This window comes from Cryptomeria japonica, chromosome 3 (genome assembly GCF_030272615.1).
Source record: "Cryptomeria japonica chromosome 3, Sugi_1.0, whole genome shotgun sequence".
NCBI lineage: Eukaryota > Viridiplantae > Streptophyta > Pinopsida > Cupressales > Cupressaceae > Cryptomeria > Cryptomeria japonica.
The window spans coordinates 646098040-646125534 of NC_081407.1; the positions used below are offsets into that span (position 1 = coordinate 646098040).

The 27495-nt window shown below is 36.2% G+C and overlaps 1 protein-coding gene across 1 annotated transcript; it reads right to left on the reverse strand.

Annotated features, from left to right (window-relative positions):
- Positions 1-274: 274 nt before the first annotated feature.
- Positions 275-26466, reverse strand: LOC131027808 (adenylate kinase, chloroplastic). Its single transcript, XM_057957901.2, has 7 exons — positions 26119-26466; positions 25852-25935; positions 18234-18362; positions 18012-18146; positions 15235-15381; positions 1196-1270; positions 275-874 (listed from the first exon to the last, which is right to left on the reverse strand). Exons 1-7 carry the CDS (start codon positions 26356-26358, stop codon positions 761-763), a joined length of 924 nt encoding a protein of 307 aa, XP_057813884.1. The 5' UTR covers positions 26359-26466; the 3' UTR covers positions 275-760.
- Between the last annotated feature and the right edge of the window lie 1029 nt (positions 26467-27495).

Consider the following 27495-nt stretch of genomic DNA (forward strand, 5'->3'; position numbering starts at 1 on the left):
GTTGGGACTTTTAGAGGCAACAATGTCTTACCTTGGCAATATGTCCATACAGAACTTCGGTTCACATAATGTAATTGAAAAGAAGAAACAGATTTTTAGAAGTATACAGTCTTGCTGCATACTAAAAGTAAAGGTAAACATAACAATATGGCGCATGATACCAATGCAAATGCAGATAAATGCTTACGTGATGGGTATCCAGGCATTAAGTTTTTATATTAAAGATAGTAGACAAAATACATCATATATGCTTTTTCACCGACTGTCCATCATATATAACTAGTCTAAACAGTACTTCAAAAAAATTACTAATACCTATCTGCCAACATCTATGAGAGTTTATGCACCATTAAAATTACAAATTCGAGAGTTCACAGTTAAGATAAGAGAGCTCGGGTCATCATACATCCCATGGCCCTATAATATTGTTGCTACAGCCTGCTCTATCACATTCAAAAACCCCCAGAGGGGGCTCAATGTTTGCCTCAGAGATAACATCCCATCTGGGAACAACTTGTTATCCAGGCATTAATTTTGCTAAAATACAGGCAATTAATTGGGAATTCCCAGTTCAAATTTGTAAAAATTTACTCCTCTGGATGGTGCAATACAGCTAGAATTAAGTACAAACACATGGATGAGAAAGAAAACTTATATGGCCTCCCACTCATGGATAAGCTAATTTTAAGAGCGTGCATTTTTAATATTAACAAAGCTATTCCTCAATGAAAAAATGATAACAATGGTTTGATCATATTCATTAATTGCCACCGAGAACTGATGTTGCTCTAGACTCTTTTTTTTGTTGAATGACTTCTGCTAATGCTTTATCAATCTCCTCAAACACTTGTTCTTTGGGACGATCCCCATCAACCTACAAAATCGAAATAATACAAACAAAATTATAGCCTTTAAAACCCCTTTGTAAAATTAAGATTTGAAAAATTCTAATGGCTCTCAACTGAAAAACAAGTAAAATAAATTTGACCAGGGACCTGGCTAAGATCAAGGTTTCATGTGGTTAGTTCATGATTTACTATTTGTAGCATCCTACTTGTTGACTTTAACTCAATAACTATATGGGAGTTATATCAAAACAACTATAAGCTGTTTATCTGAATTCATAACCCTAGCCAACTTGAGCATCTTTAAGTTGTAAGAGGAGATAAAAGAACAGTACAGAAATAAACCATACCTTCGTGGTGACATTTTTATAAATGGAAAGTACATCTTCTACATTTTTCTGATGTGTTTTCAACCGTAACTTTACCTGAAGCAACATAAAAAAAAAAGCCATGTTCAGCCAATGCCAAATGCAATCGCATTTGCATTTATGAGCAGATGCAGTAACGACCAAGGAAACAAACAAATACAAATTTGCACTCCTAGAAACACTGAAATTAAGAAAAATATGGATAAGTACTAGCAGACACAATGTACTTCAACCCAAGACAAATATCTAAAGAACTTGTAAACCTTTCCAGACATCTAAGCACCTCCTCCGTCTGCTCTCAAACACATTAAACTCTCACTGTGCCCAGGAGTAAGACCCTTCCAACTGGCATTGATATCAAACACAGTTCATGTTTACTTTTGGATTTACTCAGTTATTTGTTATTGAACATTGTATAGGACACTGCCAAATCACTACACAGTAAATTCACTACTGAAGTTGCTCAGGCAAGAGCAAGTGAATAACTAGTGAAGTAGAAGCCATGCAACAAGAAATCATATATAATCTGAACTCTGTTGACCCTAAAAGGTAAGTTTCAAGTTTATATTCCGTAATCAATAATCATAAAAACATTTTCCCCTTTCAAGGGTTAATAAAGAAAAATAGCAGGGCCAAATTGAGGTGGCAGGTACCAAGAAGTGTGGACATATTGAATTTTTAAGGCACCAGCAAAGGGAATGTAGGCCCAGCTGGAGCAGGTTACATCTTAAGAAACAATAAAAACAACTTTGTATTAGTGTTAGGATTAAGGTGCCATCTACCTTGTAAATCTTGTGTCATATTGCATGGTTCCAACATTCTTGGATAATGTCACTAGGCACTTAGGGTGTAGTGGAAAAGTAATATTTATTCTCTCTATTGTTTGGAATACATTCTAAGGGGTGATGAGTTCCAGTAGCAGCAGTAAAGATGACTTGTGGAAATGAATGGGATGTTTAATGACAAATGAGTGACTGTTGGGATTCTCGAAGTAGGCACTTGGAAAAAGGCAGCATATCTTGGTATTCCATCAATTATTGCATTTAATGTAATGCTTATCTTCCAAGTTTGGGCACCCAAGTTGAAGGGAAACTATTGGAGCCAAGATTGGTGTCCTTTCACATTCTAAGGATGCAATTGATGAGTTTGGGACATTTGGAATGAAGATCCATCTTTGGGCACCCTTTTTGGTGATTTAGAGCTCTTGGCATATCTATATAAGCAGCTCCTTTAATGTAGAATTTAGGAGAAATGGTTGAATGTAGAGTTACTCTGCAAGAACAAGGACAAGTTGAGACATAAAGAGGTCATTCACAGGTACATATGTGCTTCCATGTTGGAGGCAAAGAGGAGAATGGAAGTGAATGTATTGTAATCTCATTTATTTGAAGATAATGTATACTTGGCCTCTTTTCTTGGTGGAGTCTTTTCCTGCAAACACTTTTCCACATAAATCCTTTGTTATATGATGCTCTTATGTTGCTGATTTGTGCCCCTTTGCTGCTATCTTATGATGATGATATGCCGTATTTATTGCTGTTATAAGTTCATATAAGGTGGTGTTGTTAAGCATGTTATGTTGGTTGATTTCTAGCCTCATGAAGAAGATAGATCTAATCATGGTAATACCATAATTAAGGTTACTTAATTCTCAAATTTGCATATAAGTTTCAGATTTTCATATTGTAGTAGTTCAAGCTTTGTATCTCATCCATCGAAGTCATAAATTCATTATTTGGATAGAGATTGAAATTTCCCAACCTTTGTATTAGAGCATGTATATTGCTGAACAATTAGGTGGGTTGAAGTGTACAAGGTGAAAACTATAAATAATGTTGAATGGGAAGCTACTAACTACTTAAAGGGCAGGGTATAGTGATGTTGAGATAGAAGGTGGGTATGGAGATGTGGAGATAGAAGGTGACTCTCAAATAGTTATCATAGTAAACAAAGGCAATCAGATGAATTGGAAACTAAAAGAAATCTTGAAAGAAGTTGTGAAATGGAAGGCTAAATTCAATAGGATTATGATGGTGCATTGTTATAGGTCTCAAAATAGAGTGAGATTACTTGGCTAATCAAGAAGTGCTTCAATTGGAATTTACACTGATTGAAAGTAAGGAGGTTGAACACCGAAATAGGTTGGAAACCAAAATTGAGGAGGAATGGCCATCATTAATGTCAGTTGATGTGGTATGACTTACATATATGCTTTTTAGAGATTTGAGAGGCTTCCATAATTTTGATTTATATTGCTCACAAGTTTTAAAGCACAGCAATATTTATTGCACATTGCCTTGGATGTTTAAAGGTGTCATTCATAGAGGTGGGATTACCTGTGGCTTTTTTTCCGGTTTGTGTGGATTGTTGTATATGGAGGGTTGACATTATTCCTATAGGTTCATTGCTATTAACTTGTGTGGAATTGTTGATGAGTATGGCATGTGGAGAATCCTTCAGGGACCAATTGCATTATGGCCTAGTCACATTTCATCATCTAAGAAAAAATTTCAATTGTGGTGTGGAAGGAAATTTTAGTTTAGTTAAAAGCAATTTTAGGGAAAGATAGTTTCCAGGATGATGGCCGGTTGTGCTTGAGGGCAATGATGTTGGCTGATTTCAAATGAAAATTGAAGTTGGCTGAAGTGGTGATGAGGGTAGAGATTGTATCCTACAAGTGGTATTTCTAGAGGAGGAAGAATGGGAGGAGAAAATCGAATGGCAAAATGGAAAGTAAAGATCTGGTATCCGTAAATAGAAGAAGGGCACTTTATAGGATGCTACAGACGAGGTCATAATGATGCAGGAGCATCCAGATTACCTCTGTCCTAACAGTTATTGCTGTTGGCCAAAAAATTCTCATTCTTGCAAATTTGCTTGACTTTGTCCTGTTGATATTCTATGCTAGTTGACTCTACAAGTCTAATGCAGAATGGTATCATGGGGAAAATGGACGTGAACAGAAGAAAGACCAAATTAATTAAAACTGTATGCTCTAATTAATAGTTAGTGGCGAGTAGTGAGGTTAGCAGCAGATGAAATCTGACAACTTCCTGATTTTAGCTTCTATGATTATGACTGGCACATTTTCTTTATTTGGCATCATCAGTTTTCAGAAATTTAATTCTCCCATTCCTTGGTGGCTACAGCTATCAAAACTCCTAAATAGAGTTTTTTCTGCTCTTATATGGTCAACCAAGCATTTCACTGAGATAGTGAAGTAGAGAAAGCGTAAAATGCTTTGGTTCTGTTGGCACCCTCAGAATTTTCAAGAAATTCTGGTGCTCAATGTGAAAATCAGAATCGTTCACATTGATATTGCCTTGCAAGAGCTTCTACAAGTGCCTTAGGGTTTGGTTTTTGAACCTTGCCGTAGTTCTAAAGTGCATTCAAATATCCTTTTGGCAGGTACTTTATGTTTGATTAATGACATTTTGTCCTGGTCACCATTGGCTTCAGTTATTCTTTCGTGGGTTTTAAGTCATTTGCCACCAGCCCCATGTCCTAGTGTTCCCTTTCCAGCTGGTAATTTTAACATTTAATTTATCCTCAGTATTTGGTTCCATTCATTCGATGTCCTAGGGACATGAATTATATGCACGTGCTTCAAAGATATTCTTAAGGTGGCCACAACTTCAAAAGCTCTCGGCATGCATTGAAGTGATTTGCACACCTTGCCAAGGCTCCGAGTCTTATCTGATGTGGCAGTTTGGTTGTATTTTGCAAGGTAACTTGGGACTTAGTGAAATAAGTAAAGACGCTTCACCTAGCTCCGAGTGATGTTATTGGCCACAAAGATTCCAGCTGTGCAGCTTGGATGCTCGACAAACTGTTTCAAAGCTTTTGCCGAGTCCCGAGATCGTACCACAAAGTGTAAGGGTTAACATACTTGGGAGGTCGAGGAAGTTATTCTTGTGCCTTGGTGAGTGTCCGAGGGAGACGATAGAGAAATTATGCGAAGATTGACTCGGCACTCATTGAAAGGTTTTCTTTCTCCTGGGCAAGTTTCAAAGTAAGTGGAGACAACATGCTTTGTCAACAGATGAAAGGGATTTAGCGTGTCAGCTCGGGATGCAGCGAGATGGCTTAGGGGATTTCAGCGGGTGCTCGAGGGAAGAAAAGAGAGACTGGTGATGTTGAAGTCGAAGACAGGTGTGCACTTGGTAAAGCTCAAGATTACTCACATTGAGTTCAAATGGTAAATCAAGGAGTATCAAGATTTTGTTGATGGCCATTGATGCTATTGAGATTGATGGATAAGATTTGAGAAGAATAGCACGTAGGAGAGTCAACAAGGCAATAAACTAGGAACGTGGGTTTTGTGGCCAGAAAACAAGAAGATCTTGGCGAATCGCATACAGAAGATCATCACTAGATGGGTTACTTAGAAGACTTTGTGTGTCAAGCCCGAGGAAAGAAACCGGCGGCATGAAAAGTTGCATGAGTACGAGTGATGGATTATTTTGGAAGAAAGAATTGAACTGACGGTTAGGTAATCGTAGAGGATAAGTTTTAATCCTTTGAAAAGACACAAAGCAAAAAAGATGTTTTATATGCATGGTAAAGTGGGCTTGGCTATATTTAGAGCTTCTGATTTTAGAAGCATTGAGCTTTTTCTTAAGACGGTGACTAATGCATTGTTCAAGCAACATTATAAATACTTCCCTCTGTGCTTGTTCAAGAATAGTTTCAAAAATGGAGCGCTTATATGCAGAGATGGACTATGTGTTCGCAAGGTGCAAATTCCATGACACTGGGTGGAGAATACTTCAATAAACTGCTTTGTAGCTAAAGGGATATTGAAAGGCAGTTGCAGTTGCAAAAGGCCTTTCAAAAGCTGCCTATCTTCATCCCTTCATCGTTTGATAACTAAGAGGCAAGGGGAGTGGGGAGGAGAACAATAAGGATAGGGTAGAGCTGGCTCTAGCAAAGAGCCTGTTAAATTAAAATTGATGGCTAAAGTTGAACCCCCTATTCTGATTACAACATTTCTTTGTGAGCTCCTCTTCTAATTTTACTAGCTTTTCTTCTAGTTCTATGAGCTACTCTGCTAGTTTGTATAGTGCAGATCTTGCATCATCAAAGTCATTAGCAATGAGATGGTGGCACGACTCAAGCAATCAGACTTCAAAAATGTTTTATTCTTCACCAAGATGGTTTCTTATGCACATGATCCAAATATGTGTCAAAAGAAAAAGATGCCAGTTGTAAACAGCTTGAAGCTTGTTGCATTCCTTTCTAATATTAAAGGAACTCTAGGGCTGTAAAAAAGCATTATGGTTGGTACGTATTATGGGGAGTTTTCAAATGGAATGGTAGTGGCAATACCTAGGTTAGGGGAACGAGCCTTGAACAGCAAAGAATGTAAATATTTTCTTCAATAATGTCAATTAGTTCATGAGCTATCATGGAAATTTTGCAGAATTTGTCTCCATATTGTATTTCCTCATCATACATGAATAATAATATCAAGGACTCCATTATTCATCTTTGCAAGAATCTTGTGAATGTGTAATCCTATTTGTGGGTTCTTTTTAAGGAAAAGATTAAATTCTTGTAATTGTTTTACAATAGACTTAGGAATATAATATGGATATGTAAGTATGATTTTTGTAATAGCAATAGGGGTGTGTTGTGACATTTCCACACATTGGCCCATTGCAAATGGAGACCCCCTACTTTTTAGGTCCTCTTGGTCTTTTTGCAGTAGTATCTTTAGTCTCCCTGGTTTGCAAGTGATTGGGATGAAATTTGATCAAGACTACAACTCGTTTGAGTAAATTTGGCCAAATCTGGAACTTGTTTTGTCCATTTTAGGGTTTTGCCCTTCAGACTTGGATTTCAAGCCTTTCCTTTAGGGTTTTGGAAAAAATAAACATTACATTGGAATCGGGACCTTTGAAGGAACCCATCAGTGAAATTTGGGCAAATTTTGAGCAACTTTTCCTATTTTTTAGGGATTTCACTGTCTCCTAGATTGTCTTTATTTAACCAAAAATCAAACTTACTATTTTTGGCAATTTCTATTTTTAGTAAGTGTCATCTTGTCATGTTTTGCCCTAATCTTAACATTTTGAAATACTTACTATTTTGGATAAGTCTATTTTTGGCAGGTCCTTCACGGGCAAGGGTGCTGGCATTGAAGATTAAACATTCCTGAATACTTGTGCAAATTTGTAAAGTTTCAAAAAGTAGGCTTTTGAGCAAAAAATGGCTAAGTGTGGAAATTCCGCCCAAGCTGGCAATTGGGCACCAAAACGAGGCCATGGAGGAATTTTCCTCCATGGAGACTTTTCCTTCACCCTGCCAAAATTCCACCCAAGCTGGCAATTGGGCACCAAAATGGGGGTGTGAAGGAATTTTCCTCCACACCCAAAATTCCTCCACAGCATGGAAAATCTGCCTAGTCAGATGCTTGGGCGCCAAAATAAAGGTGTCATGGAAAAGTCAACACAATCAACATTCCTCCACAACATGGAATTTCCGCCCAGGTTTGAGGTTGGGCGCCAAACAAAGGGGATGATGGAATTTTGTCCAAGGCATAGAAATCCCCAATCGCATAGAAATTCCGCCCAAGTGTGCATCAGGGTGCCAAAGTGAGGAAGGGAAGGATTTTTCCTTCCAAGGAAAATTCGTCCACATGTTAATTCCAACGCCCAAGTTTGAAGATTGAATTCCAAGCCATGGAAAATTGAAGACAAGGATGAAACCAAAGGAGAAAATCCCCTCAGGAAAAAATTCAAAAAATCCTCTTTCAAGCATGAAAATTCACCCAAATTTCAAGGCGATGACAAAATTGGCCAAGGTAGAGAATTTTCTCTCTCCTAGACCTCTGAACTCAAATTTGAAAAAATTCCTTTAAAATAGGAAATGTTGAAAATTGATGAAGAATCTCCCTCAGGACATGACAAATTCAAAAAAAATCTTTCCAAGTAGAAAATTATGCCCAAGATGAAGAAACTCTAGAAAATGTGACAAATTGACTAAGTGTTGGAAATTCCTTCCTTCAAGACAGAATCCCAGGAAAGTGAAAATTGACCAAGTGTTGGAGATTCCTTCCTTCAGGACAAAATTCTTGGAAAGTGAAAAATTGACTAAGTGTTGGAAATTCCTTCCTTCAGGTTAGATTTCCAGGAAAGTGAAAAAATTGACTAAGTGTTGGAAATTCCTTCCTTCGGGACAAAATTCCAAGAAAGTGAAAAGTTGACCAAGTGTTGGAAATTCCTTCCTTTGGGACAAAATTCTTTGAACATAGAAAATGGTCAGTGGTCAGGAAAATCTCCCTACAGGATGAAGTATGTACTAGAACACAAAAAATTTCCTTCAAGATGAAATTTTTTTTCTTCAAGAATGTTCTCTCTCCAAGAATTCTAGATGTGCAAGATTTCTGTAGGAGCAAATAAATTTGTTAAAATTCTTCCATGACAAGAAAATCTTACCAAAATGTCTTTTGTGAGCCTGGAATGGAAAGATTCTTGTAAAGGATGAGTTGGTGACATGCAAAGAGAATATTCCGTATTAATGAAGCACAACCAAGCAAATTATAAATGATGGTGGGGTCCATTTGCATGGCGAGAGTCTATTGAGTACATGAAGGCATACTGGCACATTCATTGTTGGAATATTTGACCAAGGCAGCGGCTAATTCATTGCATGGCAATTGTTTTACTTAATGCAGTGGTGGAGCATCTTTTGCATGTAACCGATTTTGGAGGTGATGGTGCATTTATGACATATTGGGCGAACTTGATGGAGAGTGGTGCATTTAATGCACAATGGGCGCCATTTTTAGTAGATAGGAATTTATTGTAAGTGAGCATGAAGGGCATTTATTGTTTATTCCCACCTTGTTGCATCATGTGTGTGGAATCTTTTGGGTCAAACCCTAATTAGGGTTTGCATGTACTCAAGGTTGGAGGCCTATATAAGGGGGTGACCCCTTCATTTGTAGGGAGGGAGATTTGTATGAAATTGTTGTGATAAGTTTTTGAGATAACAATAGTGAAACACTGTCCTCTGATGGTGTCCACTTAAGTTATTTTTCAAGACTTGCATGATTTCACCTTCCTCACTTAGAGTAGAAGTAGTATAGTGCTTTGATTTCAATGGAGAATGTAATGGTGTTTGATGAAATTCCATGGTTCATACTTTTTGCATCTTGTTGATTATAACTTGCAGTGTAAAGTTAGCCTAAGCCACCAAATTTGTGCTAAGTTCAATTGTGAATAGTAGTTTGGATTGTGTCGTGTTGGGTATTCAAATGCACTTTCTCAATGTGAAAATCCTTCAACATCCTCAATAAATTGCACCGGTTCTTGCGGAGTTGTAGTTAAAGTTGGCGAAGCAGAGCTTGGTTTATTTGGGATTTGTCCACTAAAGCATTATCTATTGATATCACTGCCCTTAGGAGTAGATCTAGATCCTTCTAACCCTTTCCCCTTTAATTTCAATTTAGTTCGTACAAAGCAGAAGCATCATAGAATTGCTATATCCGATGATTAAGTTCCAACCACAACAAAGAAGTGAAAGAATGATTCAAACGTAAAGACCCTTGGATTACCAGCATATCACATTAGGCCAACTGAGTCACGTCCATTGCAGATAGAAACCTTGGATTTGATTGTTTGAACTTATCGCAATCTTAGCATAATCGTACTTTGATCAAGAGAGAGTAAAGTGACCATTGGGCAACTTTATTATGTGTTAGGCGTAGTCATAAAAAACATGTCAACAAGGTGCATCAATGTTGCATCAATGCTAGGCATTGATGAGCATTGATGCTATTGCTATTAAAATCCACTAATTAAGATAAATTACTATTTAAATGTTTGCATCCAGATATAGATTTGACTTTGCACCCTAGATTAGGCACTAGTTTATGAAACTTCCAAACATCGACCCAAATACATTCAAGAAAATTCAAAGTTGCTCTTCTTTATGTTCTTTGTTTTCTTGTTTAAGTTATTCCAATTCTTACATCTCCAAGGCGTTCAAGGAATAAAGGAACAAAATCCAAGAACGCTCTTATTCGTTCTTTTATATGATAGAAGTGGAGATGCTTATTTAATTATTCTTAGAGATTAGTCAGAAGAAATGGGATTAGTATTGGGTAATGGTAAATTTTGAACACCCGTTGTTTGTAAACCTAAGAATTATCCACCAGTAACAGCTTGCAATTGTTGTTTAGGGATGAGTTAATGATATTGTATGAAATTGTGAATTGGGAATACCCTCCTGAGTTTGGTGGAACTCGAAGTGAAGAGGGCTTGTTTAAGCCCTGTTGTGTTGTGTTTTCTTCTCCTCAATCTGTGGATAGGTTTGAATAATTAACCTAAATTCCTTGATCCCATGGTCTAGGGTTTTATAATTTCTCTTAGGATTGAGGGTAGCAAGAAAAATTGTCAATGGGTTCTAAAAGCACTCCAGCTTGGTTGGATTTAAGGGGTAAAGTAGTTTTGGTTTCTGTAGGAGATTTACATTTTATTGTAAGAGCGTGAATAAGCCGGTTTATATTGGCACTTCTAGTGCTAGGCATGCGTTACCTTATACTACAGAGGTTTCATTCTCTCAATTGTTGTATTGGTCACTTGATGATTCTAGCTCATTCGACATTTGTATGTAGGATTAAATTTTTAAGTTAAATACTAAAGCTTGCACCTTGGAAATGTTGTGTAATAGTCATTTCTTTTGATGGTTAGTATTTATCTATGAAGATGCACACTGGTTTATGGTGAATTTTAAAGTTCGTCTAACATTACTATTAAAGAAATGAATGGTTCGTATGTAAGAAGGGCTGCCTGATTTTGATTGCATTACATAAAGAATGCCACAAACTGACATCCATGAATTGCAGGTTGATCAAATATTAGAGGCACTCCATCAAGATTTGAGGATGGTGATTGTGTTAAAATAATATTAATATCTTCTATAATGGTCATCTTCTATTCTTAGTGGTCATCTTAGTTGTAGACTTATTTAGCTATTTAGCTTTTTAGTCAACTTATTTAGCTTGTTTTGGTGCGTTAAGTGAAACTATTGCTTCTTTATTAAAGACACATAGTTAGCTTTTTATTATTTAGCTTTTTTAGCTTTATTTAGCTTTTTAAGTTTTTTAGCTTTTTAGTTTTCACTTAAACAACATGTTCTTAATTTAGAACATCGTCTTGTAATCTCTATATATACCCTTGTATATCGTTGAATAGATTATCCGATTATTTTGTTCAATCAATTTTTCAGATTTGACATATGGTGTTTCCATTTTACAATGGAACATTGGTGTTAATATGTGGGTGTTCAATGCCACCCCTAGAGGACAGTATGTTTGCAAAGGCCCTGCATAGAACCAAGGTTATTTAATGTATATAGCTTCATGGTGTAGTTTCCATGAATGGTCCATTTGCTCCTTTGATGGAAATCACTCTAGTCTCTAGGAATGGAATTTACTACAGGATTTTAGAGCAATGGTTCATTGCACCCCTTGAAACTGGACTATAATTGGTCTGTGTTCTTATGGAGGTTAGAACAATATGTTGGTCTTTGGCTGCAAGTGGAAGATTTCTTGTTTGTTTCTCGTTTCCTCAATGCTGGTTGGTGTAGTATATTTTGGTTAGAAGTGCATGTTTCAGCATCCTTAGTGCGGTAGGGCTTTCTTTAGTTTCTGTATGTGGAAGGTTGTATAGGTTTTGGATACTGTATACATTCTCATTTAGCTAGTTTTGATAGTTTGGGTGTAGTCTTATAGGCTATATATAAGTTTCAATTGATGGTATAGTCAACGTATTAGCTATAGTGGTTTCTTCTACTGTTGTTAGGTTGGGGCCTCGTATATAGATCCCCAATAATATAATTAAAAACCATATACACATTTTGCAAAAATCTTATGCTAAACACAAGGAAACATATTAAAAGAAGCAACTTGAGGTGGCAGCAGTATAAAAGAAATTAAATTGGTATAAAAATCAGAATCTAAGATCCCAATACTCCTCACCATGTTATAATTTATTGGTATAAATTAACTATCATTCACTCAAAAAGATTGTAAATTTAAACCAAGATCAACCAACAATATTGCATAACAGCAAAGATAATACAAATGGCTGCCACTATGCAAAACAGACATGTACTACCACTAGGAAGAAGGAAATATGTGGGCTACCAATGGACAAGATACTAACCACAATTGGAGAGCTTGTTGTTAACAAATGGGCTAGGTTGCAGTAGCCTCAGAAAAGATGGAGAGGAAGCATATCAAAACTCATGACTCATTGCCATCTGATTGTACTATGATATAACTGAAACCCCAGAGAAAATTATTGTACAATTGTGGGTGGTTCTAAAACTCAGTAAGAACTCATGCAACTTGTGGGTACTCACGAGTTTTTTTTTCAGATATATTACTTGTCTGCAACTTGTGAATTAAGTCTACCAAAATTCCTTGCAAGTAACAAGCAAGTTAACAAGTTTCTACCAAGACCCATTTAGTCTCAGCAAGTCCATCCAAGAAACTTCATTGCCAAAATGAAAACCATAAACAATTGTTAAAACAGTCATTTTTTTTTGTAATTTCATTTTCAACAATTTGGATCTCAGCAGTGTGAAAGGATTGCCAACTAATTAGATTGCGATTTGAAGGATCTATCAATGATTGGAGTTCACTTGGACAGGCATTTGCTTTGTTTTCTATTTTTTTGCTATTTTGTATTTCAAAAGTCAAATTCAAAAGAATTGAAACCCAGATGGCATGCTGCTGAATTTGGTATTTTTTTCAATGTCTAGATACTACAACATGCAATGCAAAGTGCTAATGGAAAGAACCCTGCATGGAAATATGGCAGACTAGTGATGATCAAGGGCACAGCGACCTCTGATTATTGTGGGTTTAATATGAGAGGAGGTATCAATCAACTGAAATACTACCTTATACAAACTACTCGCCAAGATGTTCAGTTGTGTACTTAAGTGCATGAAGATATGCAATGAGAAATGAATGCCTTACTTTCTAGCTACAAGTAGAAGAATACCTGAAAGGAAAAGGACAAGAAAAATGGTTGTATAAATGTTGACTTCAATTACCACCTTTAATTCATTGTGAGATTTTCTTCTTGGGAAGTTGATTTGACATTCATCCATTCACATTAAGGAGAGTTCAAGCCATCTGAATTCCGCACATAACTTCTCGATTCCTTGCAATGTTCCCAGCACACAACTTTCACTTGAAGGTATTGCTTGGAACCAAGAGAAGCACCATGAGATAATGATGGCAGATGCAAAGATTTGATAGTATAATAATACAATATTTAATGCAGCAAGCAGCTCATACTGAGATGTATTGGTAGATCCATTAATCATTACCAATGTAGGGTTTATGGCACCAACTCCAAGTGATTTCAATGGCCCATTGTTAAGAGGAAATCGTCCAAAATATGGTGTTAATGGTTGAAAATCGCAAAAGAATATGGCAGAATAAAAGGGCTACAACATTTTATCTAACAAGTGGACAAATGGCAAAGCAAGACCTTGATTAACTTTCTAGTGGTTTTGAGTGGCACATTGGTGTTCTTGAAGTCTGTTAATGCCTTGCACAAGGTCAAGAATGCAAATACTTTGTGCAATTTGTCGGAGGTAATGTTTCAAGAGGTTGGGGTGAAGAACATCATCCAAATTGTCATGCACAGTGCAACTGCATATGTATCCACATTGAGACTTATTTAGGAGATGCATCCCATCATTTTTCGAAGTCCTTGTGCTAGTCATTGCTTTGATTTAGTGATTGAGAACATTGGGAAGATTGGCTAGATCAAAAGTGTGGTTGAATACACCAAAAACATTACAAAGATTATCTACAACCATAATTGGGTGCATAGCTTGATCAGAGAGCATGTCAAAGGCAAGGAACTTACATGATCTAAGGGTGACATGAATTACCACAAACCTTATCATTTTGTAGAGCATTGCAAGGGCACTACCTTCACTCAAGTAGATGCTTGTGAGCAACGTGTGGTTGGACTCTCCATATTCCAAAAAGGTGGAAGGGAAGAAGGATACAAAGATAGTGTTTGATGAGATGTTTTCCAAGAGAGCAACTAGCCATGGAAATAGAGGCTATGTAACCACATATAATGTTTGCTAAATTATTGTTGTCAATTTGTACAAACTGTCACTGAAATATGATGTAAATATCTGAAATCGTATGAGAATCAAGAAGCTCATTTGGTAAGTCCTGCAGCCTTTACTTGATGGGACTTTTTATATTTCATCCATCAGCCAGTTGGCTTAAATTAAGGGGGACTCTATAATTTAATTGGTCAACTCTAGAAGCTTAGAAATCAAGAGAGTGTTTCATTGGTTAGCCTTAAATCCTTCTAGACAAGGTCGCCTATTCTATTTCATTTCAAAGCCCTAAAACATTCAAGTCAAAGGGACTTAATTACATAAAAAGGCCAAAGATGCCCATCATTTTTACCCTGACAAAAAAGAAAATTACCTTTACATAAAAAAAGTTAGGAGTAGCAAGTTAATTGGAGTCCCAAATTGTTGAGCTATATTAACCTACCAAGAGAACTAGTGGGGCACATCAAGTCATCCATGTTTATGGATGGATTTATTTAGTTGTATCCTAACAAGCGCCAGTGAACTTGTTAAAATTAACATTGAAATATCTATATCAGCGACAGATGCTGATAGTTAGAAGTTACTTTGACACTGACCGTGCAAACGATAACAATTTCCAACTCAGTCCTCTAATTTCCTGTGCTGCCATCCAATGCCTTGAGAAGGTTAAACAATACCTAGAGATCATTTAGAATCATACCAACTACAATAAATAGGTCAGCTCCATGCAGCATACTGCATAGCAAATAGAACACCTCTCATTGATTTGTCTGATGTAAACTCATAAGAACTACTTAAATAGTTGTCAGTATAGAACAGTTCAAAATTAACAAAGATCATACATAAAATATTGTTTTCCCAATGAAAAAAATACTATAAAAGTTCTAGAGAAAAAGCATTAGCAAGCATACTTTCTCCTCTGTATCATCAAAACGTTGAGTCAACCTTCCTGCAACTTCATCTGTTTCGGGTGGAGAATACTTGAGATGATAAATTTTCCCTGTAATGGGATCAAGTCTCCTTCCCACAACTCTGTCAACAAGGATTTCTTCAGGGACCTGTAGAAAAAGCATTACATATGATGTCCTTTTGTTTCAAAACAATAAGATGTTACTCCTTAAAAGAATAAAACGCATCTGATTAATTCTGTTTCTTAAAACCTAGCTTCTTAGAAAACAAATCAGAAATTAAACCTATTCGATCTAGACAAACAGTATAGAAAACAGACAAAAAAAAATTGAGCCAAAAATGATCATTAAATCAATAGGATAACCACAAAATTCTAGAGTCCTATATTTAGAAATATATGTTACAAATCATCCCTTAAAATCATAGGAGACTAGCAGAATAAATCCAAAAGTATTGAAAGACCTTGATGCTTCATGACACACACAATACATGGTGATCAAAGAAGGAAGAACCTTTGCAATAACCTGCTGTTTTAGTTTCATATGACAGTGTTATAATATGTCACTCTGATATGGAGTGAGTCACTCTATCATGAAAGAGGATTGATACAGATGACTGAGACAGTTAAGCAGATGCTTTAATCAGTAAATCGTTGGAAGCCTAACATCTTTTGAAAAGATGTTTTCATTAGAAAGTGACTCGAATAAAAATTCAGTCAAAGTCAAATTTGACAAAAGAGTCCACATAAAGAAAGCTTCTATGCAAAAATACACAGAGCTGAATCCAAAAGAACTTTCATTGTAACTTCAATGAATCTGACAGGGTATGGTTCATCCTCACATTATTTAAATTTTACCTATCAAAAGAACAACAATGAGGACTAGAGTTTTGCTGAACCAAAGGGCTTCTATCCTGCCTTTGATGTATACTTTTGTATATCTCTAACCCATGCTACAATTTTCTTTCTATTCATCCCTTATGTCCAAGAGTAAACTTGCTCTATCTCTTGCAATTAGTGAATCTTTTTTGACAGGTTCCCTGCATGTTGCCAGTTCAAACTTATCAATGTTAGAAACTTAGAAGACATAACATTACATGACTTCTAAAGGTTACTGATGAAACCATCACCTGTTTCAAGAACATTTCTGGGAAATCCAAAATAGCAACAAGATGGAATGGTCAGTAATTAGATTGTAGGGGAGTTTCAGAAGTAGATTCCCAGCAGAAGTAAGAGATGAATTAGATTCTTCATTAGAAAAGGGTGATCCCAAAGCTGATTAAAGATCTAATTCACCTCTATCTACTGCTACTGAACTTTCAACAGAGTGGTAGTGAATTCTATTATTGTTGGTTCATGCTTGAACAGAATTTGTTGGAGCTACAACAAGGTATGTCCAAGACAAACACTGTACAAGACCACTGAAGGATCCCCATGATTCAGTTTGTAGACAAAGATTATGAAAAGATGGTAAAAAGTAATAATTTAGAAGCATTAGGAATAAAGGACATTGTGGATTACTGATAAATCCCAAATTATCTCTCTTGCTGTCATGATAGGAGCACTACATACAAAAACTAGAAAGTACAAATCAAGCCAAGGGGAGAAGAGTGGCAAACCTCATCAATTATGGAAACATAACTTCATAGACTTAAGTTAGTGACACCCATGGGCATAACAATTGTTCCATTACAAAATTTCCAGGCATTAAAACCGAATGATTCTATAATAGACTGCAAGATGACTATCAAAAAACTGAAACTGAATGTTTTCATAACAGTTTTTCTAAAGCTAATTATCCCACATTCAAAAGACAAAATAGCTGAAGTGGAACATTAGGTAAAGGGATTCTTAGGTTGGACAGAATTGGTTTTAATGCCCAGGTGGACACTGGCCAAGTCCTGTGACCATACTGTGCTTGGGCAACCTTTTTTCTGAGTCAATGCCCACACATTTCTCGAAAGTTCTCTTGTCTTCTATGCATCACCTGAACTGACATTTCAATAATGCCACATGTACATTTTTTCAAACATTTCTAAGCAAATAATTCTTTCATAAAATTTCTGCTTTTTCCAGTCTAAGAATAAATAGAATTAAAATATACAAGCATTCAGAACTCAGATGTTCTGTCTCAGTTCAAATTCACATGTTGATATTTTCAGAACCAGGATTTACAGTTAACATCAATTATAGCATATCTATGGTTGATCTCATAACAGTGTTTACATTTGCATACAGTAGTACACGGACCATGGACAACTTCTATTTGGGTTGTCAAACAGCTACCATTAAGACTATCCCAAATAAATTCTTGGATGGCTGCATTTTTGGTTGGAACATTAAGCTTTATCTAAAAACTATACTAGTTCATTCAATCCCTCTATTTGCAGAGATCCAGCTGGATTTTAGTGTTTACACGGACAGAATCCCAGAACCTACACCAGTCCCAGGTTTAATCTGATGAACTCACAGCAAGCAGAAATGGAATATGTTTAGCAGTTTTATCTGGGCCCAGCAGTTCAAATTACCAGTGACTGCATAGAATTAGTAGGGGTATTGAATCAAAACAATATAATATTTTGATGTCATAATCTCATGGAATCACATCAAAGTTTTAAAAGAGCTGTCTTTCATTTCATCAGTCTATAAATTTGCACAAAGGAGATCAAAATCTCATTCCAAAATAATTATTGTCATATTAAAATGCAATCCATTTATAGCATACTAAAATTCATGCTGAATGCATAGGGAGATTCTGAGTGTCATTAGAAAATCAATTACATCTAAGAGAACAAAGAGATCTGGCCTGATCCCATAATTCTCAAGGGCTGCTGCTTGTGACAAGCTTCGGGGGTATCCATCTAACAGCCATCCCTTTTCTTCTGCATCTTTCTGTGCCAATCGCTCTTTCACCATCTGTATCCACATAGAATCAAGGAGAGAACATTAATAACAAATTAAAAAAGAATGAGATGAATGCAAAAAAGATGGAATTAGATCTACCGTGCAAACAATTTCATCAGGCACTAAAGACCCTTTTTCCATGTACTCCTTGGCTCTTTTGCCATTCTCTGTCCCTGCTGCAACTTCTGCTCTGAGCAGGTCTCCAGCAGAAATATGTACTAATCCATACTACAAAATAATATAAAAAACATTATTACTTGACAAAGGGAAATAAATAATAATTAAGTGATATCAAAGTGATACTAGGATGGAAAAATCATATATTATCTACCCCACCAAAACAAGATAAAATTCACATATCCTGCTCTTCAATGTTTTGATCCTCATATGCACAACTAGAGCTCAAGTCATTCTTCGCAGCAAATAGACTAGCAAGAATCTATTCCTGCTAAAGATTTCAACTATTTAAAATTATTTACAAATTTCCCAACACTAAAGTTTCAAACCATGTTTTACAATATAGCTGACAATATAAAATATGTAAAACCTGAGTAAAACACAAATTACAATTCATTTATTAGCATATTATACACATGTCAAAAAATGCCAATTCAACAGTAGCAACAATTAGATTGAACACTTGACAAAATCATTACTCTGAGCAGATTACGTAAGCAAAGGACCTACATATGCCATATCACTCACTCATCTATTAATCATATAAAAAAATTCTTACAAGACTTTCCCATTTCAAAGGCTTCTTAGATCAGGACTTCAAGACTAGCACAAGAACAGTAGATTCAATGGATTTATGAAAAAAAAAATCTTATGTTAAATACTCTTGTTGTGTCACAAATCGAGGCAACCTCAATCCAGTGACAAGCATCAAAACATGAGAGGTGACCACTGTGAAACTAAGAGAAATTATGGATAATATCTATGTTGCTAGTTTAAGTCCCAGTTTGGCGATTGTTATTTCCTAGATTTTGTACGGCTAGGTCTAGCCATCCTAGAGGTATAATATTGAACCATTCTAGAGGTATAACATTGAACACCATAACAACTCTTGGAGATCCATCTTGTATGCCTCGAAGCACTACCTCTTTTGCCTTGGATTTGAATTTCAGCTCCATAGGCTAGTAGTTTAGGGTGAATTCCCCAAGGGAATATAGCCATTGCACACCCAAAACCATGTTGGCATCTTCTAATAAAAGATAGAAATCATCTAGCATCTTAAATCTTCCCAAGGTGATGTCAAGCTGTCACATCTTCTTAGCACAAGGAATGGTAAAGCCATCTGCAATTATGACATTGAAGTCTTTTGTACCTAATCCTCTCTTGGATACCAAGTCCTCGTCTATGAAATTATGGGTGACTCCACTATCAAGCAACATTGTGATCTTTTGTCCATATAAAACCCCACTAACTTTGAATGGATGATACTTCGGAGCACTTGAAAGTGAAGCAATGGTACCCTCCTAATCCTCTTTGTAATGTCCCCAACTCAAATCATGAGGATTAGCAGCACATTGGTTGTCATTTCCTTGGATTACCCAAGAGGAAGAAGACTTAGAGCATCATTGGGTAAATATTGGAGTCTTTGGCTTGTTCTCAATTCTAATCTTAAGTTGTGTGCACATCTTTTTATGCAACTTAAGTGAACTTAAGTGATTTTAAGTTGTGGGTGTCTTTTTAGGCAACATCAATGACACCTAGCCAAAAGACTTAAGTTGTCCCCATTTTATGTACTTTAAGTGATTTTAAAAAAGCATGTGACAAAAGGCAAAGGGAGTGTGGGTTTTCAAGGAGCCTATTGGCTCATTTTTAGGGTTTTAATGTGATGCATTGGATTAAGAGGTAGAAATCAAGGGCTGAGATTATTTTTTCTCTTTGGGAGTTATTATATATTTCTTTAGAGCCCTTTTAGAGCTAATTATCTTATGAGTTTTCTGTCTAATGTTGCTGCAATCTTGGCTTAAGGTCTGAAACCCTTGAGTATCCTTGGTTTCGGAGAGACATATGGGCTCCCCCTAGTTAGAAGGGTGTGTTTCGGTGGAAGAGCTTTGGTTTGTGAAACCCTAGCACATCATTTTTCAGGGCTGCAATTGTCTATCAGGTTTGGAGACAGATTTAGAGGTGAAATTCAGAGTTACAAGTTCAGATTGGGACTAACTACAGCAAGGTATCTTCTTATTTTTGAGCATCATTGAGGACAGCAACAGAAAGAACAAATTTATTAGACCTAGCTGGTTTACTGGGAGTTTGACAAGGTCAGCTAGAATTTGAAGTCTTTTCTGAGGATAGCTAGGGTTTGAAGATAAATTCTGTGGTATTTTATATCTAAAATTTGCATACTTTATTCTTCTTTATCTCAGAAATATAAGAGAAAAATCATTGTGCTCATTTCTGGAATTTTCGGGCAGAAATAAAATAATTTTTTGTACTTTTCTAAAATCAGTATTACTCAGAAATTCATTTCTTTTAGCAGGAAAAAATCAGTTTTGTAATCTGATTATAAATCTAAAGTTATGGTAAAAATTCTTGTATGCAAATATACTTTCAGATTTAGATTTTTCTATGCCCTAGTTCTAGAAATATTGTTATTTCTCTAGTATCCCTATTTGGGGATATTACAATGATATCAGAGCTGCAAGACTTGGCAACTTGTTTGTGTTGGTTGTATGTGTGGAAAGGGTAGTCAGAACCTGCAAAAACAGAAGGAAATAATGGCTGACAACAATCAGTCACCATCATCAAGTGAAGAGGCAAAACAAATGTTCGCTGAAATGTTAAGATAGCTACGAATAAATAGTCTTTATTTTAAGTCAGATGGCTCAAAACACAGCAAATGGAATAAATTTGGTGCATACAGAAAGAGAGGAAAGTAGCAAAGCTGCAAAAAGCAATGAACATGCTACCGAAAAATCCACGGGTTCATCACAATCCAGAACTTTCATGCCTACTTTTATACAAGAGGATAAGCCTACACAAGAGGAACCCATGGAGAATAACGAGGATGCTGAGATTTTAGCTAAGTATCAAGCTTTGGGGGAAGATTTTCAATCAGCTATCTCTTTTTAAAACTACTTGGAGGTCACCAAATGCACAAAGCCAAAGAAGAAACAATAGAACCAAGGGAAGCAAATTTATGGGCTGCAGAAGAGATTGGAACAATTATCCTTACCTAGTTTTGATCAATCATCCAAGTGTATGGCTAAAGATTGGATTCAAAAATTGGATACTTATCTTGCCCTAAATCAGATGAAGGAGATTGAGGCCATCAAATTTGCTACCCTTCACCTTGAGAAAGTGGCACATGAGTGGTGGTATCATGGTTTAGTGACACAAGGACATGGTTCGATAGTTTCTTATGATCAATTTTTCACTACATTGATACAGCAATTTGACTGCAAGGATTTAGAGGCGCACTCCAGAGAGTTGTCTCAGCTGAGACAAGTTGGGACACTTGATGCATACGTTTTAGAGTTTCAGCAGTTGTCAATTATGGTTAATGATGTGACCGAGAAGAGATTGATTTCTTGGTTGATAGAGGGTTTGCCAAAACCTCTTAGGGGTTGGGTCAAAGCTTTTGATCCGCCATCCTCGCAGGATGCTATTAAGCATGCAAGGAATATGGAGCTATCTACACCACAAGCTAGGTTTCCAAGCAAGTTTCCACAAAGACCCTTACTGTAGAGTTTGCCATAGAAAAAGGACAAGAAACTAGAATATACCAAACCAGTAGGTGAGATGTCTAGGCCAGTTGGTGGAGCATCTTGTGATTCGAGGGATGAGTTGAAACGAAAGAGGCTTTGCTTTGATTATCATAAGCCTTGGACACTCGGACATAAGTGTAAAAGTGGGGGCAAGGCCCACTGGATTGAAGTCTTCGAGGAACCTAGTGATGATAAATTGGAGGAGACAAAGGTCCATGATGAGCAGTATGAGCAGATGGATGAGGAGATAGGCACAGATGAGCATCAAGATGATTTGGCAGAAATGGAAGGTGTGATTGCAACTCTCACTACCACTCATTATGATGCCTTCAAAATAAAGGGTGGTATGCAAGGACAATGAGTTATTGTATAGATTTATAGTGGGGCTACCTACAACTTCATTGATGTGTCCTATGTGAAGTGGGGTTTGAAAGTTGAGGAACATGATGGTTTTTGTGTGAGGCATAGAAACAAGACTCGGACTCAGCATGGACTCGACGAGGGTGACTCAACTTGAGACTCGGGACTCGGCAAAAAAAACTTGACGCAGACTCGACAAGTGAAAAATCCAAGAATTTAGAGATTTTTAAGGATTTACAACTTGTTTCATGCCCCCTTTATTAAATAAACCTTAAAGACACAATAACATTATCAAGTAGAAGCTAATTTGATCGCATACGCAAGTATACATTGATCGCATTATTATAAACACAAATTATAGTTGAAGGAATTAGCACACTTGATATTTAAATATTGTCAAATGTATACAAAATTCATGGAATATAAAATCCATGACATCATATGTTCCAAACAAAGATCAAAACAATAACTAGAAGTCTCTGGCTCAAAGGAGCTTGCATCCCTCCTATGAAGGCATCTAAGGTAGGTCCCACTAACTAGTGGGGGTTTGTGAGTGGAGACGCTAATGGGTTTGAGGGGTAGCAATGATAAGCTACACAAGGTGTTAGATGTGAGAAAAAAAAACAATAGAAAGGATGGGGAAAAACACACTTGTGTTTCCCCGTGGGCTGAAAGTGGGGGTTCAACACCCGAAAAAAAAAAAAAAAAATTGGAGATAAAAAAGAAAAGAGAGAGTGAAGAGAGAAAAATGATCATTGATTTGGGCAAAATGATGCTTTTGGGAACATTTTAGGGTTTTGGGTTGCAATTTTTTTTTTGAAAAAAATGTCTGTTTTTGTTATTTTTTGAGATTTAAAAAAGAAAATGATTTTGGCCAAGTCCGAGCATCAAGACTCGCCAGGTCCGAGCCAAGTCCGTGAGTCTCAGGTCTTAGCAAGTCTCGCTTTGGACTCGGATGAGCCCAATTCCAGGCCTCTGGGACTCGTCCAAGGTCCCCCGACTCGGGACTTGCCGAGTCTAGGCGAGTCCTGAAACTATGATGTGGCGACAACGAATGGCACATTATGTTGTGTTAATATTGTTCCACAGTTGAGTATGGCCTTGGGTAATTATACCCTTACTGATGATTTTTATGTGATCGGCATTGAGGAGACCAATGTTGTGTTGGGGTCCAATGGTTGCATACTATAAGTCCATACATCATGACCTTTAAACCTATACAATTGAGTTTTACAGCAAATGATCAGAAAGTGGTATTATGGGGCTTATCTTCAGATGGGCATAGAGTCATTTCAGCCAAGAGGATAGAGAGAATTTTTCAGCATTCAAAGGTTGAGTGGGCAATGCAATGTTGCATAGGAACAAAAAAGAAATATGCTGATTGCCATTGAGTTAAGAGGTCTTTTGAGGTGGAAGACATAGTATTTGTGTGACTTCAGCCTTATAGACAATCTTCATTGGAAGCAAGCGGAGCAGAAACTCTCAAACCAAGGCAAAGAGGTTGTAGGTTTTCAAGAAGCCTACTGACTCATTTTTAGGGTTTAAAAGATGTAAGTAAAGAGCTGAGATTAATTTATCTCTTTGGGAGTTATTATATAATTCTTTAGAGCCCTTTCAGAGCTCATTATGCTGTGAGTTTTCTATCGAATGCTGCTACAATCTTGGATTAAGGTTTGAAACCCTTGAGTATCCCTAGTTTTGGAGAGACATATGGGCTCCCCCTAGTCAAAAGGGTGTGTTTCAGTGGAAGAGCTTTGGTTTGTGAAACCCTGGCACATCATTTTTCAGAGCTGCAATTGTTTGGAGACTGATTAGAAGTGAAATTCAGAGTTACAGGCTCAGATTTGGACTAACTACAGCAAGGTATCCTCATATTTTTGAGCATCATTGGGCACAGCAACAGAAAGGACAAGTTTATCGGACCTAGCACTAGTTTATTGGGAGTTTGACAAGGTCAGCTAGGGTTTGAAGTCTTTTCTGAGGACAGCTAGGGTTTGAGGATAAATTCTGAGATATTTTGTATCTTAAAATTGCAAACATTATTCTTCTTTATCTCATAAATATAAGAGAAAAATCATTGTGTTCATTTCAGGAATTTCTGGGCAGAAATAAAAGAATTTTCTGTACTTTTTTCTAGGGTCAGTATGACTTAGAAACTTATTTCAGAAAAAAATCAGTTTTGTAATCTGATTATAAACCTGAGTTTATGGTAAAAATTCTTGTATGCAAATATAGTTTCAAATTTATATTTTCCTGTGCCCTAGTTGTGGAAATATTGTTATTTTTATAGTATCCCTATTTTGATCATTCTCTTCAACCTCTAGTTCTAGATCCTCTTTTTCTAACTCGTCATTCGGGAGTACCTCTATGTAATGTACCTATCCAGTGCCAAGGCATTGATGACCCAGTTCCCATAGCTCTTTGCAATGAAAACACAATTTCTTCTTCCTAAGCTCATTTTGGGTGTCTTCTTCTTTGTTGATAATCTTTGGCATGTCTATTGGATGAGAAAATTCCTTCAAAAATGGTTTCTTCTGCATTGCTAGAGGTGTTTCCTTGTACTGAAATTTGTTCTTAGCAACTAAAATCTACAAGTCCACTCTCTTTTGATGGCATCCTACAAGGATACTAGACTGAAAGCCTTATCCAAACCCTTGAAAGGTTTAGTTAGCCTTTTATAAATAACATAACAAGTCTCCTTTTTGTCACATATGGTACCATCAGAAATAATCTCTTGAATTTGGTCACATAACTTTCCACCGTCCATCTTGCTTCAATTTTGCTAGCTCTCTAAAATGAACTATTAGTATCAAATGAACCTTTAAAGCATTTAAAAGGTTTGTATAAAGATGCCACGTATGGTGTCATATGGTTAGGTAAAACAATTCATTTTCATTAAGCAAAGAGCATTTCAAATGTAAACTTTCTGTTTGTGTCCATTTATGGAGAGCAATTGGTTTGTTGTATGGGTGAGGTCCAATAGTACGTCTCTCTTGTCCACAACATAGGAGCTCCTTTGAAATTGTGGATACTCATAAATTTCAGCCCTTACCAACAAAGCGACTGGGAGGCCCACAACTAAAAAAAAATGAAATAAAACGCTGTTTCTGAATAAGCCGTGTGAATGTGATCCAGTGCAGGCTGTCTTCCATCGATTTTCACACGTTTTCTTTGTCCCATTCAGTTTCTTGACTTAGCTATCTCTATAGTCTCGGAGTGGAACAGTGGATGAATGAGCTCCGTTTAGTAATAAAAAAAAAAGTGTTCTTGACTAACTGTGCAATACCAAAATGAATAGTGAATTATTTTCTAGTGCCAGATTTTACTATATTCACAGCTCCCCATTGCGATTGAGTTTAAAAGTGAGCCTCCTGGCCTCCCCACTCTATGTCCTCCCAGAGCACTCGAGGAATTGAATGTGAAAAAATCTGAGCGCAGATTCAGTTTGAAAGCAAAAGAAGACATACGCGCTCTAAATCAAAGGTTTGATCGACGGCGGTAAGAATTTTTGAAAGCCTTAAAAGTAATCTTTAAGCACATAACTACCTTATGACCAAAAAAGGCTTCCTGCTGTGTCTATTTAACAGAGGAGGAAGAAAAATGCATCCAGATTGAAGGAAATGAGAGAAATGAATACTGACCACCTTCACAATGAGCTCACATTGAGTCCCTTTACCAGAGGCAGGTGCCCCGGATATCATGATCTTCGGTACCTCAGATTTCCCCTGTTAAAACATCATCAAGCAATTTTTCAAAAGGATTTAACAAAAACCGTGAGAACTTCATTTTAAAAATGAATCATGAGGACTTTCTTAATAGAAATCAAATTTTCAAATCGCACACAAAAACGCACAAATGCGGGAATCTTGAAACGAACACTGCACAAGAGGAATTTAAAAAACATTTACCGTCGCCATTGAAACCACAGGGGAATGTCGAGTTCCCCTCCTCTTTCTGCTATAGACCTTAACTCCTCTGTTAACTTTGGCATTTTCAATTCTTAGCGCCCGGTCACATAAAGATGATTCTCTGCCTGAAATTATCCATGCGGAATCGACACCATGAGAGAATGAATTTAGAGGTGAGGAAATTGAAGGCGTTCTCCCATTAGATTGAAAAGAAAGTTTGGCTGTTGTCAAGCTCGCCATTGTGGACACCTAACACTTGTTCAACACTCGGGGATTTCAGGAACGAATTCGAACGTACAGTCAATCGGACATGTGGCTGGCTATACACACGGTTCGAAAACATTTGTGTATATATATGCAATTTTGTTCCTTCCGTGAGCTTAGTTAAAGCCAAAAACAAAAGATTCCCCTCTAATAAGGAAGAGCCCATTGGAGAAAGAGACGAATAGAATACAAGGACAAGATTTTTAACATTCACGAGGTGAAATAAAGTGATTTTTTTTTAAATATTGATTTTCTTTATTCGATTTAATAAAAAAAAAGTTATTCTTTTAGTTTTGAAATAAAGATGTTGTAGATTTTTAACATTCACGAGGTGAAATATAGTTCTTTTTTGAAATATTGATTTTCTTTATTTAATTAAATAATATTTTGTATTCTTTTGGTTTTGAAATAAAGATGATGTTAAATTTGTGTAGGAAAAAAAATGTTCAATTAGTATAGATATTTCAAATATATTTATTTAATTAAAAATATCAATTTTTTATTTATTTGGAGATACTTCAAAGGGGTTCCTTCGGCTAATAACCAAGGTCTAAAGGGGTATCCATTTTTTATTTTTTTAAATTATTTGAAAATTATTCTAGTTTAATTATTATATTGTAATCTTTACATTCCAAAATAAAGTATTTTTCTAGCAAACTAAAAAATATTATGTGATAAAAGTAAGCAAATTATATAAGAGTATATTTTTTCAAATGAGACAAATGAGACTTAAATTTATATAAATTAATCTTGAAGAACATTTAATAGTAACAATAAGGAAAGAGCATCAAATAAATTTTTATTTTTTATTTTTTTTAATTTGATAGTGATTTATAATCAAAATGTTAAATAAACATAATACTAATGATATCATTTATAACAAAATTATTCTTAAATAAAATATAACATTACAAAATTATTAAAATAATGAATGATAGTTCTTCTAAATTAAATAACTCAAAATTGATATGTATACATATACATATAGATAGATAGATTACATACATACATATATGTATGTACTTTATACATATGAACATATACGTCTGCATACATACACATACATATAGAGATATATGCATATACATCATATATAGATATAGACATACACAT